This window comes from Macrotis lagotis, chromosome 1 (genome assembly GCF_037893015.1).
Source record: "Macrotis lagotis isolate mMagLag1 chromosome 1, bilby.v1.9.chrom.fasta, whole genome shotgun sequence".
NCBI lineage: Eukaryota > Metazoa > Chordata > Mammalia > Peramelemorphia > Peramelidae > Macrotis > Macrotis lagotis.
In genome coordinates, this window is record NC_133658.1 from 330,303,495 (window position 1) to 330,326,484 (window position 22,990).

A 22,990-nucleotide genomic window follows, 5' to 3' on the forward strand; every position below is an offset into this window, starting at 1 on the left:
TCACTGTCCATCGCCCTAACCCAGGTCTACAAACTCAAGGTTCTCTTCTAGAGGTTAAACATACTAGGTCTTTTCTTCTTTCTAGATTGGGTTTCCCTAGTTCTCCCAGGCTGAAAGCATAGTGATCATCTCCAGGTTCAATTCCACGAAAGACAGGCAGGCACAAGAGCCCTGATATACTGTTTCCTTTCTGGGTAGTTTCACCCCTAAATTGGGGGCCTACTGGGTTTTACTGTACCAATATCAGATTTAGTCTGGACATTTATTTAGATTATTATAAATCAGAGCTCCTACATTCAAACAATCTATTAGCCTTAGCCTCCCCAATAGCAAGAACCAAAGGCATGGCCACCATTCCTGGTCTAGATCTTTCAATGAGGCAGCTAAGAGGATAGAATGCTAAAACTGGAGTTAGGGAGACCTGAGTTCAAATGATCTTCAGACATAGGCTGTGTAACCCTAATTAAAGTCATTTAACCTCTATGGACCTCAATTTCCTTACCTGAAAAATGAGGGAGTTGGATTCAATGGCCTCTAAAGTCTTTTCCAGCTCTAAATCTAGGTCCAATGCTGCTGTGAACTGTGAGGTAGAATAGTATAGTAGGAAGAACATCAGAATTGGGATCAGGGGACCTGAGCTCAAGTCCCAGCTGGGCTATAATCTATATAAAATTCACTTAACCTCTCTGGGCCTCAATTTCTTCTCTTCAAATAAGGAAGCTTGAACCTAGAAAATTTCTAAGGTAAATTCCAGCTCTAAAACCTGTGATTCTATCATCTCAAGTGCTCTCTCCATGTTGACTGCCCTCTATAATGGCTCTAGTTTGTCAGTGTCCCTTCTCAAATGCTGTGCCTAGAAGTGAAAATAACAGTCTGGGTGTGCTCTGCTCAGGGCAGGTATATAATGGTGCACTAGAGCAGAATATAGGGCTAGTATCCCCCTCATTCCATTTCTCCTTCAACCTAGTGCAGAAGGGCTTCGGAGACAGCACAGGATCCACCCTCCAGCTGGGCCTTGGGCCAGTTGATGAATACAGCAGCCCCTTCCGTCAGGGTCAGAGATCCCCCATGACACAATGCAAAGGTTTTAACCACTCAGCAGGTTTAGCCCTGGCCATAGGGTGAGGCATTGTTTAGACAAACTTTGTTGGTTAGGTCTTCCTGATACATCCAAGACAGACACCTTCCTGGACTCCTAGAACACATCCCCTGAAACAATGTGCAAAGGGCACACCCCACTCCCAACACGAGGCAGATAAGAGTCCCCACGGTAAGATAAGTACTTCCTATTATTTACACATCAATGAGACAAATGTACATAGAGCTATCTAGCAGGTGATGAAGGAGAAGTCAATGCATACAGATATAATGGTTGCTTCAACTTCAAATGGTTTTCTCATTATACTTATAGGAAATGATCTTAACTAGTTTTCAATTCAATTCAGTTAACATCCATCTACAAAAGAACCTAGGTGCCTAAACTTGGCATCTCCCCTACTACCTGACACAGTGCTTTACATACCACAGACATTAATATGTGTATTGAATTATACTGATTATCATATCACTGTGTCACATACTAGGGATATAATACTTAAATACTACAGGGTTCCAGGAGAGCACTCCTTTTACCAAGACAGAACAAAACCTCCTTTGCAACTTACTCCATGGTCTTTGAAAAATGCTACTGGCAAGACTTGCATTACCCTACAGTCAACCTGGAGATGGGTCTCAAGAATCTTGATATATCGGTCTTCAGAGACCAACACATCTAGCTCCTCATTAGATCCACACTTGGGAGTCTTTTCAGCTTGGTGGCATCTGCCACCATTTGCCAAACACCAATGGGCAGGGTCTATAACAATCCAGGGTCATCTCTGTGTGATGAGGCACTAGAGTACAATATTGGTGGAGAACACAACTCCAGAGACATTAAAACTGATATATATTAGGTAATGACTTTGTACTTATACTTCTTATCTTTCTCCATCACAATATTCAGCACAAAACAGGGATTTAATAAACATTTTTCCAATTAAGTTAAATTGCAAAGTCCAATTTTGCAAATATCTACTACATTTAAGGCAAGGCACTGGGCAGGGGAGTGACATCTCTGCCCTCCCCATCCTGGTTCTTTATTAAGAGGACAGAAGATAGCCAATTATTGAACTATGATTCAAAGAAGAAAGTAAGTAGCTCCAGGCAGACATCAAGGCAAAATCCTAAAATAAATTTAAGAAGGGAGATATCTCTTTCAGTTGGGCACAAGGAACAAGGAACATGGAAACTTCCTTGGTGATTTCTTCCAGAGTTTTCAAAAGTTTGCATGCCTCCAGAGCTTAGAGTTTGGCGTAATGATAAAAATAGGTCATTTGCTTCAGCTTGGAAAGACTTGCATGAACCGATGTTGAGTGAAGTGAGCAGTACTAGGAGATCACTGTGCACATTAACAGCAACATTATGTAATGATCAACTTTGATGGACTTAGCTCCTCTCAGCAGTTCAATGATCAAGGATAATTCTAAAAGATTTGTGATAGAAAATGCCAGCCAGAAAAAAACTGTGGAGTTTGAATGGAGAGCAAAACATACTATTTTCACTCTTTAAAACTTGCTTTATTTTTTCTTTTTCATGGTTTTTCTCCCTTTTAATTATGATTCTTCTTCAACATGACTAATATGGAAATATGTTAAACAGGATTGTACATGTATAACCTATATCAGTTTACTCACTGTTGTGGGGAAGGGTGAAGAAAGGGAGGGAGGTAGAAAAATGTAGAACTCAAAAATCTTACTAAAAGGTAATGTTGAAAACTGTCTTTGCATATAACTGGAAAAATGTATTTTATTTAGACATTTTTTTAAAAAATGTCTTACAGTTTCCTAAACACTTTCCTCACAACACCTCTATGAAACAACATGCTAAGAACCAACATAACAATTTTACAAGGGAGGAAACTGAGGACTGGAGAAGAACTTGTCCAAGATCACATCCCTAAGTGTCAGAACTGGAGAGATCTTCAACTCAGAGATCGAGATAATGCATGTGCTTGAAAACCATGCAGCACTCCCAAAATGCTGTATGTTATTATTATGCTTTGTTATATTTGGTTCCTCAATTCTAGATTCACTGTCAGCTTTTCCATCCCTGGAAGAGGATTTAAAACCAGTTCAGTACCTTTACAGTTAAGAAAACTGAGGTCCAAAAAAAAGGTTCACACCGACTAATAAGAAGACCAAGATTCAAACCCAAACTTTCTAACATCCCAATCTGGTATTGGGTTCTTTCCACTAGTTTTTTCCACTAGCCACCATGATGGTACGAGTCTACAAACTAAGAAATCTGAACCTAGGGTCCAGAGAACCCTTAAGTTTTTAGACCTTAGATGGAAAAAAAATCTATAGTTTAACTAATCTCTAACTTTGATTAGGAATGCAGGCAATAAATGTTATTCTGAGAAAGGAGTCTATAAAGATTTTCCAGACTGGCAAAGGGATCCATGATATCCAGCTATAAGTCAATACTTAAGTAATCTTGGTATGTTCCATATATCTTTGGCTATAAAGTATTTTATAAAATGAATGAATGAGGGGTGGCTGGGTGAAGTAGTGGATAAAGCACTGGCCCTGGAGTCAGGAGTACCTGGCTTCAAATTCCGCCTCAGACACTTAATAATTACCTAGCTGTGTGGCCTTGGGCAAGCCACTTAACTCCATTTGCCTTGCAAAAAACCCTAAAAAAAAAAATGAATGAATGAACCCTTCCCTTCTCTCAAGTACCCTAGCTGCTAAGGCACAAATTCACAGGAGGAAGCTAACTAGTATTTATGAAGTGCCTACTGTGTTCCAGGCTGTGCTAAGCCCGGGTTTAAAAACAAAGGCAAAAGACAGTCCCTGTCTTCAAGGAGCTCAGTCTAATCAAATACAACATCAGTATATCCACTTCTTTTTTCATGAAACTGAAACCTTTTCTTGCATAACTTTTTGAAAAATACATTCTGTAAGTCTCAAACTTCTTATCTGTAAATTAAAAGAACTGACTTAAGTGATCTCTCTTCCAGGGTCCTTTTCCAACTTCAAGTTAAACAATCTTATTAGACTTACAGGATAAAATACAAACTCCTAGTCCTGCATTCCCAGCCCTCCTTATTCTACACTACATCCCTTTCATGCACTCAAAATTCCTGCCAAACTATACAGTTCATAGGGGCCCAATCTCCTCCTGCTATCTCCTGCACCTGCATTTATGTGTCCATTGTTCTCTGGCATAAGCCCCCCTCCCCCCATCTCTATTTGTTGGAATACTTCTTGTCTTTCAAGGAACAACTCAGGTACCTTCATGAAATTCTACCCTTATAATACAATGCTCCTGTAAGCAAGGTGCTTACAAACCTAAAAGATATCCTGAAATCATCCTATATATTCAAGGAGAACTGTTGTACTTTAAACTTTCTAGGCCTAGGATCTAGCAGAAGAGGTGATATGAATGGATTCCAGAGAAAGCGAATGTCCAGTTGCTCCAGAGAAAGGGATTTTCCAGTACTTCATCTCTAATCTTCTACGGAGCAGGGAGAAATAGAGGAGTGTGAATCTAGCCATCTTCCTGCTGAGATACTGTGAAAAGAACCCCTCCCCAGGGGTGGAAAGAGCAGGACGGCAATCTGCCATGAGCACACTCACCAGCTTTATTGTTTTCAAGCAGGGGCAGCCTGGGGACTTGGGGCTCCGAGGCCTTGAAGGAAATGTTTTTGTTTGTGCAGGGTGGCCTGATTTCCTTTGCATCTTGGTTTGAGGTCACAGACTCATGCATCCCCATCTATCTAACAAATACCAGTGCCATCTCCCATTTAATAAACTGGACCTTTTGTTGGTAACCTTTGTACCCCTAAACAATGACAGGTTCTTAGAATAGGAGAATTGATCTAATTCTTGGGACTTTAGAAGTCATGGAGTCCAATCCCCTCATCTGGCAGAAGAAGAAACTGAGGCAGAGAGGTGAAGCAACTTGTTCAAGGTCATGCAACTGCTAAGTAGCAAAACCAAAATTTCCACAGATCTCTGACTCAAAATCCAGGCCTCTTTCCATTATACTAAAATCCTAAAGTGAGTTAGAAGGGACCCCAGAGGTCACCAATTTTTACCTCAACCTGGAAGAGTATCCAAAATAAGTGGTAATATATCCTGTACCTGATGACCCTCCAGTGAGGTAGGACTCACTACGTCCTGAGGAAGCCCATCCACTTCTGGACAAGAAGTCCTACCAGATTTCACTGAGTTGAAACCTGTCTCCTTATAACTTCTTCTCCACTGACTCTGGTTTTTGCCTTCAAGGGTCAAGAAAATTGAGTCTTGGGGCAGCTAGGTAGTAACAGAGCACGGGCCCTGGAGTCAGGGGGACCTGAGTTCAAATCCAATCTCAGACACTTAATAATTGCCTAGTTGGGTAACCTCGGGCAAGTTGTTTAACCCCATTGCCTTAAATAAAAATAAAAACAAATTAAAAAAAAAGAAAATTGAGTCTTGACAAGTTCTTCTATATTTGAAGATGATGCCAATATCGTCCCCCAAATCTTCTCTTCTCTAGGCTAAACACTTCCAGTTCCTTCGATCTACTCCCCCAACCTAGCCAATGACTGACCAGACTCTGGCTTGTCAACATCCCTCCTAGAATGTGGCCCCCCAGAACTGAATGTTGCACAGCAACTGCGATCTGAGCAAGGCTATCGTATCAGCCCTGCTGTATGTAAGAGAACTGTGCTGTGACAATGCTGTGACCCCATCAGTGAGACTGGAAAATTCTGAGCCCATGTCGATGTGTAATTAGTCACTGTTGTCCCTGTCCCTCTTCCGATCTGAGTGTGGCAGGAGGGGTGTCTGCTCAGAAGGGTTAGACACGTTAATGATGCTATCTAACCTGGAAGATTGCTGGCAACTTTCTTCGCATTTTAAATCAGTCTATTAGGTGATGGAAGAAGATATCAGAGAGAAGAGGACAGAAGTGGCCTCTTATTTATGCAACGTTTTGCATTGGTGTTGGTGACAACTTTCTCTCCAGTTTCTGTTGAAAGCTCAATTCCTTTAGAAGTGTGTCTGTGAAGCTGATTGCTTCTCTTTGTGTCTTTCAATCAGCAGGCAGGTGCCTAAACACTGGGTCTCCTGTCTTGGGAGTGTGCTGCAATTATACACACAAGGCAAAGCATGGAGATGTGAGGGCCTCTCTGGAGCTTAAATGTATGAAGCTTTTCTTGAAAAGATGGTTCTCTTTTGGATATGGCAAGGCCACATAAAAGGAAGCAAGAGTCCTGCAGACTGATGGAAGCCCACCAGATACTTGTTTTAAAAAAGGACTATGTGTGGAAAATCATCCGACAGAATGAATTACTCAGAAATGAACAGCAATGGTTGGTATCTGGGTTGTAATGAAGGAGGTAGCAAACTCCACTATAAACAGCTGCTGTTGCTCAAAGGAAATTGTGGGCTCTTGATCCAAAATGAGGTCTTTGAGTCATTCTTAACTGATTTTCTCTTTAAAGAATGCCAAAGTTCCATGTATGCGTGTGTGTATGTGTGTGTAAGAGAGGATATTACCAATATTTCCTGGAATGTGTAATTCAAACACACTATCCCTCTAGCACAATCAACCACAAGACAGATATAGTAGCTGGCACATAAATGGAGAAGGGCAGCATTTTGGGCTCATCAGATTATAGGAAAATAGCTTTGGAAAGATTGAATTTAGCTTATAGTAATTCAGTCAAGATCACAGGATTTAGAATGTGAAGAGATTAAAGAGCACATCTAGTCCAACCACCTCTAGGGAAACTGAGGCTCAATCATCCCAAGGTCCCACAGGGGAAAAAGCAGAACTGAAATCTGAAATCAATTACTTTTATTCTAATTCACTTTTTTCTTCCCCATATACTAAATGAAACTTTATGGTCAGCAGCCTACCAAATTGGGGAAGAAAAGTCTTAACTATATAAGGAGGTTCTGGGTGGGATTTTCTTGATCATCAGGCCCTTCCTTCAAAGAGGCAGAAGATACATTAATTTCCAATTCACAGGGGGAAATGACAGCAATTATCTCAATTTAGTCAAAGGACTAAAAGAATCCTGAGGGGAAAGATCACAGAAGTGAGTTTTAAAAGAACAGGACCAAGATCTCTAAACTTTTCTTTGTCAAATAAATAAAGATATTACTAGAAATATAATTAGTTGTTAGTTAGTTATTATTATTAGTTAGTTAGTTATTCAAGGAACAAACTGTATATTCATTAAAAATTAAACTTCTTTTCAGTAGTCTGAACCGAATGAATGAAAAAGTATTTATTAGGTACTTATGTTAAAGGCACTGTGCTAAGTTTTGAGGATACAAATTCAATCCCTAACCTCAAGGAGGTTAGCAAAGAGAGCACTAGATGCAGAATCTGGAAAACCTGAATTCAAATCCAGCCTCAGACACTTATTAGACAAGCCACTTAATTTGTCTGCCTCAGTTTCCTCAACTGTAAAATAGGAATGATAATAATAGGACCTAACTTACAAGACTGTTGTAAGGATTGGATATTTTTTAAGTGCATAGCACAGTGTATGGCCCATAGTAAGTGCTTCATAACAAGGAGCTTATGATAAAGCAATATAAATAGGGGAGTGGTGACTAGGAAAGAGAGAAATGGATAGGTGGATGGATGGCTTGAGAGTTGAGATGGAAAGGATATGAAAACTGAAACATGGGCTGGAATTGAAGCCAATTCAAAGGTAACTGGAGAGCTGATCAATCCCCCAAAAAGTAGGAGAAGGAAAAGAGACCTAGGAAAAAAGATGGCATAAGAAATCATTCCCATTCTTGGTTTTCATTTTGTAAAATGGAGACAATGACATTTACACCTCAAGTTTACTATGAGGTAAGCACTTTATTTGTAAACTTTAAATCGCTATACAAATGAATTATTAAAGATCAGTAGAATAGATTTATAGATACTTTAAAAACACTCTCATTTGTGTGGGCACTCTCTTAACTGGTGTAGATCATAATCTATCCAAGCCACCTCATGCTGAGTAACATTTATCAATGTTTTTGTAAGTTTTCCAGGAAAGGCCTTTCTCTGGTTCATACGTGCCAATGGAGCATCTAGGGTTTTCATTTTACTATCCCTCATTGGTAATATGACTTTAGGGCTAGTACATCTCCTTTCTCTCTCTCTCTCTCTCTCTCTCTCTCTCTCTCTCTCTCTCTCTCTCTCTCACACACACACACACACACACACACACACACACACACGCACTTGCTCACCAATCACTACCTTCCTCAGATGACCAACTCTCTGGTAATGAGCCTTTTTGTATTTGAGACAGTATTTGGATGCCAGAAGAAGTCAGACAGTTAAGACTATCAACAAGCCTATACTCAAAGTCTTTCCAACTTGATGGAACTGACCAGGGCTTGTGTTCCATGGCAAAGGCTCTGAGATCTCAAGGTCACACCTTTGTGTCAAAATAAGGCATCAGGAGGATCCCTATGGAGAATATATATTCATATCTATTCTACAGTTCTACTTTAATAACTCATGTGTTTAGTGAGTTGGGGCAATTAATTCATGGATACCATTAAATGGATACAAGGTAATAGAAGTTTTCCCAATAATATTATATCTTATTATATTATATATATTATAATAAATAATATTACAATATATAATTTTAGTTTCTTAGGAATTCAAAGCATTTGATACATTATCTCTGTTCTCCCCCCCCAAAATTATTCTTCTAGGTTACCATGCACTAGTCTGTCAGTTTTACAGAGGAGGTAATTGGGCACAAAGGACAATGTTTTATAGACAGTTACCAAGTGAGTTAGGGGCAAAGGCAGAGTAAGAGCCTAGGTCACCTTACTCCTACATTAATTTTCTTAATCATGCTATCTTGCCTTTGTAATAAAGAATAGAGAAATCAATTTCTAATTGGAAAACTCTACAAAACATACCCTATTAAAGGGGGGGGATAGGAGTATATAAAATGGGAGTTTATCAAAATAGAAAGGTTTGTTCTGTCATTTTCTCTTGGATTGTTTCCATTCCCTACTCCAATGCAACATAACAGGTTCCTGTGCCTATGTAAATGGTAGTTAAACTCCCCAATCCTTCAATCTGAAGTTACATTATTGATATATGTGTGAGTACTCTAAGGAAGAAGAACTCTTCTGGGATTAAAGAATTCCATAATGTGCAAGTTAGACCTTTGACATAAAAATATTCTAATGAGTGAGCCTCAGTACTGGAGGATGGATCCATTACAACAATGTCTGTTTAGTCATAATAAATTCATTATCTAACAGACAGCATGAGCTGCAAGAGACCTTGAAAAATGTCAGAACTTAAGAGCATTGAACACTAGAGCTAGCAGGGCTCTAAAATACAATAGTGGAAAACTGCTCATAGAATATAGGTATTAAAAAGATCATCTCCACAGTAGCCAACATCATCTTCTCCAACCTGCAATCACCCTCCCCTGGGACACCAGGTGAAGTAGGTGAGATTTACCTTATCTTGCCTAGAACCAACCATCTCTCCACCCCTGGCACCTCACCTTTCAACTCCCCTTTCCTGTGTTAACTTCCCCCATTAGGATTCAGCTCATTGAGGAAAGGAACTAACTGCCTTGCTTGATAATATCCACATCCGTAGTATCTAAGGCAATGTCTGCCACATAGTAAGTAATAAATGTTAAATGTTCTAGAACATAGAAAACAGAGTTAGTGCTATAAGAGACTGTAGAAGATCCTATAGTCTAACCTCTTATTTTCAAAATAGAAAAATGTAGGTCCTGCCTCCTAGCTGGGAGCTCATCCCTCTGTAATATGCTACTAACCCTGGCAATAATGTTAATATAAGAGTACTCAGGCATCTGTTTAGAAGCTAAAATGGAGGGGAGGGGGAAGGGGAGAAGAACCTGATTAGCTTGTGTGTATGTGTGTGTGTGTGTGTGTGTGTGTGTGTGTGTGTGCACAAACTGAAAGAATTTTGAAATCTTAATCTCATGATGTCTAGAAACAATGTCCTAACTATCTTTGCACCACACTGAGCTACTCTGACCATTTATAAAAACAGGTAAAATGACAGACACATTTAAGAAATAGGATCTTAAAGTAAAAAAATCCATCAATAAGTTACTATTAAAAAAAAAATAAGTTACTGTCTAATCCATACTCTGGTTCTGCTAGCTAGAATGCCCTGCCCAATTCCACCACCTAAAATCCTCAAAAGACCTATCTCACATGCTACTCCTTTTATTAGACTTTCCTGTCAAAGGAATTAGACTTTCCTCTGACAAAGGAGGGCAACATAAAATTAAGCCCTCTTAAAAATTTGTTTTTGTCTTATGATACTGATTGGATCTAGGAAGCAGGAATGGTATAATAGAGTAACCAACTTGTAAGTTAGAACACCTCAAGTTCAGGCCTCTGTCACTTTCTAGTTATGTGACAATTAGTAAATCAAATAGCTTTGGTTTTGTCTGTAAATGGAGATGATAATTCCTAGGCTAATTATTTCAGAGGATTGTTGTAAGGAAATGCTTGATAAAGGGTTATATACAAATATGAGTTGCTATCATTATTATATTCTGCTTTGTTGTTATAATTATTTGTATACTTGTCTCAATTCCCCAAACCAAATTATAATCTCTCTGGGGACTAGAAAGAGTATTCCTTTGTAATCTCTATAGGTCTTACATTGATCTCTGTTTCATTGAACTGAGTTGGAAATCAGCACCACTTTTCATTAGGTGTTCTATCTTTGAAGCCTTTTTAAAAAAAACCCACAAACAAACCACAATCATTTATTAAGTGCCATGGACTGTGCTATGGACTGTTCTGAGTACAAGGATACAAACAGAAAAATTCTTCTGGAATTCCTCTGACCTCTAGAAGTTTATAATTCTACTGGATGGATATGACAAGTTCACAAATAAGTTGCGTACAAGAATCATATACAAAATAATTGGGAGGAAGGAATCTAACAACCCAGGGGAAATCAAGAAATGCCACTTTAAGGTGGTACTTCAGCATAGTCTTGAGGGATCAAGAGGTTATAAGAGGTAGAGAATATTCCAAGCATGTAGGATATCCTGTGAAAAGGCATGGAAGCAAGAGATAGAGAACTGAAGGGGCAGTTAGGTGGCACAGTGGATAAAGCACCAGCCCTGGAGTCAGGAGTACCTGGGTTCAAATCCGTTCTCAGACACTTAATAATTACCTAGCTGTGTGCCCTTGGGCAAGCCACTTAACCCTGTTTGCCTTGCAAAAGCTTAAAAAAAGAGAGAGATAGAGAATTGTACATGAAGGAAAACAAAGAGGCCAATTTGGCAGGTACCAAAGTATGTGAAAGGGGTGAATTAAAATTACTTTATAAAGATAGGATAAAGATTCATAAAAGGTTTGAAAACCAAACAGTTTGTGTTTTATTATAGAAGAAATAGAGAACCACTGAAACTTTTTTAGTAGAGAAGAAACATGGTTAGACCTGTACCTTTGGAATATTAAAAGGGCAGTTATGGAGGATAGATTATGGAAGACAGAGATCAAAAGAATGGATGCAGGGAGGCCAATTGGGAAGTTACTGCAATTGCCCATGTGAGAAGTGGTAGTATGGGATATATGAAGAGAAGGACTTAAATACACTAATATATATAAGACATTGTTGTAGAATTAGAATTGGCAAGATTTAGGTATTGAGAATGATTACCTAGATAACTGGAAGAAATAGGATGATTAGGTTTAGGGGAGAAAGGATAGTTAAATTTCAGAAATGAGTTTGAGACGCCTTTGGGATATCAGGTGGAGCTGTCCAGCACACTATTAGTAGTCCTCTAAAGTTCAGAAAAAAAAGAGAGCTAGATAAGTAGTTTTGGAAATAACCTGCCTAGAGATAATAGTTGAACCCCAAAGACGTGATGAGATCATGAAGATAAAATGTGTAAAGAGAGAAAACAGTCCAGAACAGAGTCCTGGGGTATTCCCAAAGAAGTGAATAGGGTATGGATGATGACCCTAACAAAGCTGATATTGAAGGTTTACAAAACACTTTATATAGACCAGCTCCTTTGAAGCTCATAAAAACCCTATGATGTGAACACTATTATGCATACTTTATGGTTGAAGAAAATGAGGCATAGAAATATTTGGTGACTTGCCCAAAACCACAGGGCTAGTAGTAAGGACCATTAACAGAATGTGCACCCAGCTCCCTTTGAGTCCAACTCCAGCCCAATATAAAACAAGTCATATGCACAAACCTGTTCCTCCTCAATAGTGATTTCTTTTGCCTTGATTTTCATAGCACTTGACCAACTGACCTTATCTTAATTCTCTTTCATATTTCATATCTATCCATCTATATATACATATACATACATACATACATATATATATATATATATACATATATATATATATATATATATATATATATTATTTGACATTGACATTAGCAACTTGAGATCAAGGCCTGTGCCCTATTCAATCAAACTTGCTCAGGGCCCTAAATAGGACCTTTAACATACTGGTCATCGAATAAAAATTATTGATTTTTACAGGAAACTTGACTAAAGGTGAGTCATCTGATAACTCTAGACTTATTTCCTTGCATAAAATGATACATAAAGGGATAGTTTCTATCCCTTCAAATCTTAATATTGTATGTTCTGAAAAGGATGCATTTAAAATTTTTGCTTTTCTGCATTTGACTGTAAGGCTTTTATGCCCTAATACATAGTCAATTTTAAGGTAGGTCCAAGTACCACAGAGAAGAAGGTATATTCTATTTAATCCCCATTCAATTTTCTCCAGAAGTCTATCATATCTAACTTTTCTAAAATTCTATTCATCTTCAAAACTGGATGTTCTAAAGTCTCTTCAACCTCTGATATTTTTTCCCTAAGTTCCCTTCCATCTCAGATGTCCTTTAGAAGATAAAACCATTTATCTCTGTATGCCTAGAATTCTGTGGGGTCTTGTACTTAATGAACATTTGCTGAATTTAGTTGAACTTGTATGAATTTCACCTGAGAGTCACTTAACTTACTTGGGAATTGGCACCCGAATTACTGTCCCATCAACTTCTGGGTTCAGATTCATTCCACTTTCTCTTATGGCCTTGATAGCTGCAGCTGTACACTGCAAACCAGATCAAACGGTAAGTAGAATTAGTAAATAATTATTGCCAGATGCAACTGCTCTGTCGACAGTTGGCGATCCATCTCAACCGAACATGGAAACATTTAGTTCTGTTCCCTGTAAGATCAGGAAGTTACATTGGTGCAGACTGCTTTGATCAGGCTGAATAGCAAACTGTGTCCACTCTTGGTACCAGGGTACTGCAAGAGAAAAAAAGTAACAAGAAGAAAAAAGAAAAAAAAAAACCTCTGTTGCTTTGAAAAGATTTCAATGGTTTGAGGCAATGCAGATCAAAACCACAATAAATCCTCCAGGGAGGGGGCTGGATTGTGCAAAGATTGGTGTAAAGACAGATGAAAGATTTTGTCTGTTAAAAATTCCAGTTGACTAGAAATCTTCCAGTGCCGATTGTGAAAGATTAAATCAATTTAACTCCTTAGGTGCTAGATTATGTTCATGCCAAACATACTCATTCTTTTTCCTGAGTGATGAAATGCCTGCTTGTGTGTTCACAGGCATGGTAAGAATGTCTGTATTGAAGGGTCCAAGGAATTCTGTCTCTGAGTCCTGATGGGGCAGATGACCTGTCTCAAAGGGCTCCTGTAGACTGATTGAAACACAATCACAAATGTCATAGAATTATAGCAACTCAGAAGTTGAAAGGCATCTCAGAGATCATCTAGTTTGGGGATTCTTTTTTTTTTTTTTATTTTGCAAAGCAATGGAGTTAAGTGACATGCCCAGAGTCAGACAGCTAGGTAATTATAAGTGTCTGAGGCTGGATTTGAACTCAGGTCTTCCTGACTCCAGGGCCAGTGTTCTATCCACTGCACCATCTAGTTGCCCCTAGTTTTGGCATTCTTAACCTATTTTGTGTAATGAACCCTTTTAGCAGTCTGGTGAAGTCTAAGGATTTCATAAATAAAATAAAAGTTAAGACTGCAAAAGAAACCAATTATATTGAAAGACACATCATAGTACTAAAAAAAAATTCACAGACCCTTGAATAAACCAGCTTATCCGCATCCAAACAAGAATCATTCTTGTTGCATTCCTAACAAGTGGTTGTCCAGGCTCCATAAAAATGGGGAATCTTTTTTGGTTCAGAACAGCTCTTATCTCTAGGATATTTTCCATTATAGAAACCCAAATAAGCCTCTCCAAAATGCTCACAACCCTGCTCCAGGTGCTGGGGTGGGAAATCTGAATAGCTCCTTTAATGACTTTTTCTCATGCTTAAGAATGCTGCAGCTATACCTGATCTGTCATACTAAAGAGCAGCTCAAAACTGAGAACCTTTCATTGACTGTCTGAAAAATTAATGAAAGCAGCCTTCAGCAAAGACAATTTATGAGAGTTAAATTTGACAGCCAAGTCCACCCAAAATCCTATTGAAGAACTCACTAACTTAATTCCAGGTCTAGTACTTCTTCCCTGAGTCTCAAGCTCAAGTTGACTGCCTTTCTCTGGGAAGGAGATGGAATGAATGAAATGTTTCCTTCTATTCCAGAAACACCTTTGCTTCCATAGTCATTTATTCACAAAACATTAAAGGATTATTTGTTCAGAGGTACACGGTACAAGTTCTATAAAAGATGTGACTATGAACTAACAGGACTCAATGACTATTGTTGTTGAGGTATCTCTTTAATACAAAGAAACCAAAACTTACTCATCTGAATAATTGCCCTATCCATCTAAGTAGTTCTCTTGGGAGATAAAAAACAAAATAACATTTATACAATACTTTTAGATTTGCAAAAAATCCATTCCTCAGAAAAAAAATTAAGTGGGAACCAGAGGCAGGATCTAATACAGGTTTCTTTAGACTCCTCTGCCAATACTCTCTACTTTTTGACATTACTTTTCTCTAAACTTATACACTTATTCCAAATATGCTGCTACTGCTCAAGCCAGTCTTGGAATGTCTATTTGAGGTTAGACTCAGACTCTTCAGTATGTTCTGTTGAAAATCCTAAATGGTGGCAAATCTTACTAACTCATGAGTTATATATTATTATTATTTGACCTAATTCCCTGATTTCACTAAGAAAAAAATAAAGACACAGAGAGTGAAAGCAAGAGTCACAAGTGAGTTAGTGGCAGAGGAGGGATAAGGCTTGGTTCTCTGGGACAATTCACTTTCTCCTATATCAAACTGTCTGTGTCTTCTCCCAATATTTACATCTCATCAACGTTTTTAGTAACATAAGTTGGAAGATCAGAATGAAGAGCAGTTGTGAGGAAAAGGATCTGACTTATGAAAATTGTTAAATCAGGTACATAAAGTGTAAATGAATGATCAAGCTTTGTCATCAGTTTCTAAAACTGGCTCCCATTTATTAGCTGTGTGATTATAGTTAGGTTTAGCTTCTCTAAGCCTCAGTTTCTTCATCTGTAAAATAAGAACGATAATTACTATGTGCATACATCACAACTAGGTGGCACAGTGAATAGAGCACTGGGCTTTGAATCAAGAAGACTCATCATGAGTTCAATTATTAGACTCTGGGCAAGTCACTTAACTTTGTTAGCCTCAACTCATCTGTAAATTAACTAGAAAAGGAAACGGCAAACTATTCCAGTATCTTTGTCAAGAAAACCCCAAAATGAAATCACAGAAAGTCAGATACAAGTTAAACAGCAGAACAACAAATACAAAACAGGTTAATGGTGCAATAGCTTAAGTCAAGAGGACCTGGGTTCAAATTCGGCCTCAGACAGTTGATACTTACTAGCTGTGTGACCTTGGACAAGTCACTTAACCCCATTGTCCTTAAAAAAAAGAAGAGGAGAATGCTCTAGAAGTCTTAAAGTATTCTACCAGTTATTTCATTTAGGGCCAAAAACTGAGATATGACTATAAAATTATAAGACTCATGGCTTAGTATGATTCATAATTTGGTCCTAGAGTTAAGGTCAAAGACTATATCTTGGGATAGGCAGAAAGAAAATCCCAAGAGAGACATTTCAAAGGAGACAACATCCATTTGGACAAACATAGTTCTCTACTTTAATGGATTAGAAATTGGTGTTTTTGCCCCCTTGAGCAATACACATAACTACTTTTCCATACTTTCTTATCCTGAACAACTCTATCTTTTTTCTCTAAAGCCTTCAGATGAAGGATGTACCCAACAATTTTTTTTCTTATGAACTTAATAATTATCAACAAACATTTCAATATACAAAAAATTAAAAGGAAGATTGTATTTGAAACTTCTTTTAGTTTGTTTTATTTAACAAGGCAGGAACAAAATTGTCCCGTTTATTGATAAGAAAAAAAATCCTTCTGAAATTTTTTGTTTCCTTCTTTGTATTTTAAATCTTGTTGATATTCTTTTCTCTTTTTTATTTTTTTGACACCTCTCTCACCACTCACTAACAAATCCTCTTCTCAAGAGGAGCCTTGCAATGTAACAAATAAATATTGTCAAATAAAACCCACTAACACATGGGTCATGTATCATGCAACTATAATCTATCACCTCAGGACTGTTACACCATTAAATCTTCTGAAGTCAAGACTGATCACTGTGTTGATTAAGGCTCTGAAATCTTTCAAAGGTTTTTTCTTAATATTATTGTGATCTTCATGCCTATGGTTATACTTTTTAAAAGTCTCCCCAATGTCATTTCCCAATAGATAAGTGGTCAATGGATATGAACAAACAGATTACAAAAGAATAATTGCAAAATATGGTTCAGAAAAGTCTAAAGTCATGGGTTGGAAGTCCACCACCAGATATTTAAGGGCAACTTCTCATCTTTAAAATGGGAATATTATCAATAATACTTACCTCATGGGGTTGTTGTGAGAATCAAATGAGATAATGCATATAAAGTGCTTTTCAAACTGTCAAGAGTTTTATCAGTTATTACTAACAACCACCATATGAAAATTGGTCCAATCAACCAAAAGGTACATGCTGATAGAACTATGAACTGTTACAAAGTTCTAAAAAACAATTTGGAATTTGTGAGGAAAGCCCTAAACTGTATTTCCTTTTGACCCAGCAATTTCATTCTGGGGACAAATCCCAAAGAAGACAAAGATGGAAAATGCTCACATAAAACAAAATATTCATAGTAGCACTTTTATTTTAGGTTTTTTTTTTTTTTTTTGCAAGACAAACAGGGTTAAGTGGCTTGCCCAAGGCCACACAGCTAGGTATTAAGTGTCTGAGACACACTGAGATTTGAACCCAGGTACTCCTGACTTCAGGGCAGGTGCTTTATCCACTATGCCATCGAGCCGCCCCTTATAGTAGCACTTTTAACAAACACTTTTGTAGTAGCAAAAATCTGCAAACAATGTGGATATCTATTGATTGGATAATCCTTAAACAAGCTATAGAATATACACATACTGGAATTCTAATGCACTATAAAAATGATGGATATGAAGAATTCAGAGAAACATGACTTTGAGTCGAGTGATATAGAGAGGAAAACTTAATCAAGAGTACAACATACATAATGACTATTAGAATGCAATGAAAACAATAAAAGCTAGCTCAATTTAGGCTTAATTCAATAACCCATCTTGATTCTAGAGAAGAGCTGCTGAAACAGATTTCCCTCCTCTCACAGAGAAGTGGAGAACTAAGGGAGCAGAAACCTAAACACTATCATAAGTAGCTTCTGGGTCAACTGGTTTTGCTTGACTATTCTTCTATGCAAAAAGGGGAGGGAACATGATGAGAAGTGAAAAGTAGAGAACTTCAAGAAATTACTACAGTGTAAACCCCACCCCCCAGCAATAATCGTTTTTAAAGATTCTGACATGATGCATTAAAAAACACTGATGACTTTATACTCCATCTATGTGCCATCAAATAAAGTGAATTTTGTTGTTTCTGATTCCAATTTTCAAAACTACAATGAAAGAATTCTGATTTCACAAATAGGGAAAAATATAATTAAAAAAACTTTTTACTTGAGAAAGGTAATTATTGCAAAATATGTAGATGGTTTTACTAAAACATCTTTGAAAACTAAAAGTCTATTGGGGCAGAACTTTTCAAAGAGCAAGAGGAAGGTTTTATGCAATATGTATTTGAACAACTCATTTTCACACATAATGTATAATTTACCACTAACACAGACAATACTTTGAATTTGATTATATTCATTTCATGAATAGTTAGAAAGAATTAAAATCTATACCTCCTCATATAACAGATGAGGAAACAGACTTAAGCAGGGAGGGTGACTTACTCAAGGTCACAAAGCTAGTAAATGGTAGGACAGGGACTAGTACATAGGTTCCCTGACTCTCAGCCAGATTTCCTCGCAGATTTGCCCTGTTTAAACTCTCTCTCCTTACTTACATCTATATTAGATGGTTTAACTAGATCACTCTGGGAGGAATCATGGAAAGACTTGAACAAAAACCACATAGAAAAAGAATATTTAAAGGTGTATAATCTGTACTGATGAGGTCATGGGTCCACTGAAATTCTTCAAAAAGCTCTGCTGAATCTTCCTCCAATACCTTGCCATAATATAAAGGTCATGAAAATAAAGTCAAGTTCTGGCAGGTCTTTCCAAGTTGAAAAAGCTTCCAAGTATGGTATGGGACATCTACTATTGGAGAAGTATCCCAACCAAGAGTGAGTGATAAGTTCAAGTCACCCCCATGCCAATGGAAGGAACACTGCACATAAACCTTCAGGGTCAGTACAGGTGGACAGCTCTCAGGGATTTCATGCCACTTTAAACAGAAGAGATTCATTTCTTTATTTTTTTAAGGTTTTTGCAAGGCAAATGGGGTTAAGTGGCTTGCCCAAGGCCACACAGCTAGGTAAGTTATTAAGTATCTGAGACCGGATTTGAACCCAGGTACTCCTGACTCCAGGGCCGGTACTTTATCCACTGCGCCATCTAGCCACCCAAAACCCCTCACATTAAACAGTACAAATATCATAAGGTTCAGTGAGATGAAGCATTTTGACAAAGATCACAGTTAGTAATCAACTAAATAGAGATTTGAATCCAGGACTTCAGATTCTAAATCCAGTGTTTTTCCCACTATTTCTAGTTAATTTTGCTGCTGTGAGAGGGCAGGAACTAACTGAAATTTTTTCTTCTTGCCTTGTTTTGCCAAATGTTGTGGTTTCTATTCCTCTCTTTTCCCATCATTAACTCTAGCTGCAGGCAAGTCTGTCAATGGCAGCTACAAACTTGTATCATTTATCAGCCAAGACACATGTTAAACAAATGCAAAAGAGGTTTTTTTTGTTTTGTTTTCATGGTGCAGTGAAAAGAATGCAGGGCTGGAAATTGTAAGACCTGGATTCAAGTCACAATCCTGCCACAAACCTGCTGTGTGATTTAGAGAGAATTACTTTCCCTCTCTAGGTCTCAATTTTGCCCTTGTGCAAAATAAAGAAATTGCATTAGATAATCTTAAAAGCACTTCCAATTCTAATGAACATCAGACTGGGAGAGAGATTTGGAGCTCTGCTATGTTCATCTAAGGTATTGAGCAGATAACTGAGGAGTTCTGGGTCTGAGTCTTCTCCTGTGTAAAATAAGAAAGCCAGGATAGATACCTTCTAAGGCCTCTTTCATTTCTAAATCCTATGAACTCTGACTCTATGATGTTTTATATATATAAATTTATGTTGCATCATCAAACATCTTTGAATTTGAAAAGAAATCAAGTCAACATATGGAAGAATAGGTCAACATGTTAAAGTTGGGAGGCTCAATCCTTTATGTACTATTTCTAAGCTATAGGAAGGAAATGTTTAGTTACAGCAGTTCTGTTCCCCAGACATCACAAAGGAATCACAAAAGGAACAAGTATTTCCTCACAATACAACTTCTGTTGTAAATAATCTGCAAGAACTTCTAAAGTCATCAAGTTGTAATGGGCAGAAAATGAAAGTGATATGGTGGTAGAAAAGATGAAGACACTATGACTTCAAAAAAAAAAATAAGTGCTTTAATTTCTATGGATCCTCTTCCTGCCTCCTATCACCCTGCAGTGGCCAATCAGGTTCTTTCTTTGTGAATGCCATTTTATATTTAATAATAGAAGTGGCTGGAACTGCAAAGCAATCCCACTGATGAGGTCTTCAAGCTGTGCAATTAGGAGGCCATTCCCTAAATTGGCTCCACAGTATCATTGGTAGAAAATAAACTAGCTAGATATGGCTGAGGGCCCCAGAGGAAGCAGATATGGGAAATATTTTCCAGTTATAAGTCTCCATATTCCTATCTTAAAGTAGAGCAATGATGCTCATGAAAAGGCTTGCCTTTTCAGCACAGGTGTTGGATGATTTCCCACCTCCCATGTCTTCAGTTTTATAAACCCTGGGGGTTATAAGCCCCAAGGCTTTGGATGTAGAGTGAGAAAGAGTAAGGAATGGTATAGAAACTTCCTTCTATAATTGAGCTCATCAAGTGGTCTCTGGCTCGATAAAATGGACATTTGTTCTAGTGATAGTAATACTACCTTCAGAATCAAATTGTATGTCACAAAAAAAAAATGAAATTCACTGATCTTTAATCAATGTTGTTTCTTACTTTGGAGGACTTTTTCGGGGGGGTAAGGGTGAAAAGGAGAGAAAAGAAAAGAGTTTTAGAGCTGAGAAAGGATGATATAAATAATCTAATTCAAATTTCTTTTTTTTACATATTACTATACTGAAAGGCTAAATGCCTTGTCAAACAGACATGACTGGAATTTAATTCGCATCTTCTGGCACTATATTAAGGGTCCTTTCAATTATATGACACCTGTCTCCTTAGATTTACCCCTACAACTTGCTGATTTTGAACATATATCTTATTTGACTGACTTGGAAACAAGTGACTTTTGGTTGTTTCCTTAAACCAAACTAACTTAAACTAGATAACTGAGGAAGGTATAAGAATAGGCAAGATGGTAATAGTATAAAGCCTTGCAGTCAGAAGATTCTGGGTCTATTTATTAACTCAATGGAGCAAATGACTTGAACTTTTGGTGTTTTAAATCTCCATTTAATCAAAAATATGGCTTAGATTAGACATTCTCTAAGGCAGTAATGTCAAACTTAAATAGGAACCTGATCCCTTTAAGTCCCATACTGACTTAGAAATCCATCAATTATAATTATCTATGCTGTAATATATTTTATTTATTTTGTTAAATATTTCCCAATTTTAATCTGACTGGAGAAGGGGCAGGGGGGATGAGGTTATCATCTCTGTTCTAAGATCTCATTCAATTCTATGAATCTATGAATGGTCCAGTGTTCAGTATAGACTGAATTCACAATGTAGAAATGACAATGGATTTTAGGGAGTAAAGATGGGTAGTTTTATAGAATTTGGATGGAAAAAAGGGAAATCTAAAGGTGTGTAAGGAAATCTCATTTTATAAATGAGGAAATTGGAGCCTAAAGGTGTGAAGGGAGGTTACTTGCCCAAAGATGCACAATATAGCTAGGACTTGGAACTCAACACTCTGACTCCATATTCAATGTTACTTTCCTTGCCTGGCCTCAAAAAGACTTATTCCCTGTCTCTCTATTCTCAAATGATCCGATCACTTCAGTTAAAAGGCAGTATATTAAGGTTATAGGGACAGTTAAATGGCTCAAAAGATAAAGTGCTGGGCCTGGAGTCAGTCTTTGTAAATTCCAATCTGGTCTCAGACACCAGTTATGTGACCCTGAACAAGTCATTTAACTTCTGTTGCTTCAGTAGAGAAGAAAATGGCAAACTACTCAGTGAGTTTTGTCAAGAAAACTCCATGGTAGGGGAGGCTAGGTGGCACAGTGGATAAAGTACCGGCCCTGGAGTCAGGAGTGCCTGGGTTCAAATCCGGTCTCAGACACTTGATAATTACCTAGCTGTGTGGCCTTGGGCAAGCCACTTAACCCCATTGCCTTGCAAAAAACTAAAAAACAACAACAACAACAACAACAACAACAAAACTCCATGGTAAAGACTAACAAATAAACTGCCTTCTGTTGGGGGGGGGGGGAGCAAGAATAGGGGTAAAATTGTAAAACTCAAAATAAATAAAATCTTTCTAAAAAAAAAAAAAGAAAAAACTATAGTCCACAAGGGTCATGAAGAGTTGGAAACAACTCAACAATAATAATTAATGATGTAGTTTGCACCACTACACTGCCCCATAATAAGCCAAAAAGAAACTGAACAAAAACAAGAATATTTTTCTTTATCCTCAAGTTAAGTTTTCTCTGCAAGTTTATTCTATTCTGATTTCTACTTGAACCTGAAAAATGGTAAGAGCAAAGAAAGAAATGCTTCCTTCTCCTCTTGATCTAGCCTTTCTACCTTCCTCCTCACTCCACCTTCAGCCCAAATGGAACCTTTGAATAAAGCAATCTTACCTCTGGGAAACTGGACATGTTTACTAATATTAGCTGAGGTGATTTCAGGGAGATCTGGCCAATCTGATTTAAAGCAAACTTCCCATCACCAGTTGTCACAGTTATGTGATCCAGGGACCCTGAAAGAGAACATTACACATATCTCCATTACTTTATATTATTTGATTTAGGCTTAAATGTCACTTTCTTGAATACATGTTGTAGCCTTTTCTCTCACTTATTCCCCCCAAAACCCAAAAACTCCAAAAAGGGCACCTATTTTGAGTTGGGCTGTGTAGTTCCCTAGCACTCAAGTTTTTTGACATAACAGAGGAAGAAAAGTCTAAATTAAACTGAATTACTATCACTTCAAACTGATCACTATAGTGAGTCACCACCAAGATCACTTCTGGAAAATAACAATGCAAAGCCTGACAATAGCAAAAAACATCACAATTATTTATACTTTACTACTTCACAGACTGGTGA

At 37.7% G+C, this 22,990-nt stretch overlaps 1 protein-coding gene across 3 annotated transcripts in view; it reads right to left on the reverse strand.

The window, feature by feature from the left end:
- Window positions 1-22,990, reverse strand: part of MRRF (mitochondrial ribosome recycling factor) — a 53,169-nt gene that overhangs the window by 10,835 nt on the left and 19,344 nt on the right. For all 3 annotated transcript variants that reach the window (XM_074211645.1, XM_074211644.1, XM_074211643.1), the window contains exons 4-5: window positions 22,523-22,641; window positions 13,078-13,169 (exon numbers count right to left, since the gene is read on the reverse strand). In XM_074211645.1, coding sequence (XP_074067746.1) covers window positions 13,078-13,169; window positions 22,523-22,641 — 211 coding nt within the window. The remainder of the gene's footprint in view (window positions 1-13,077; window positions 13,170-22,522; window positions 22,642-22,990) is intronic.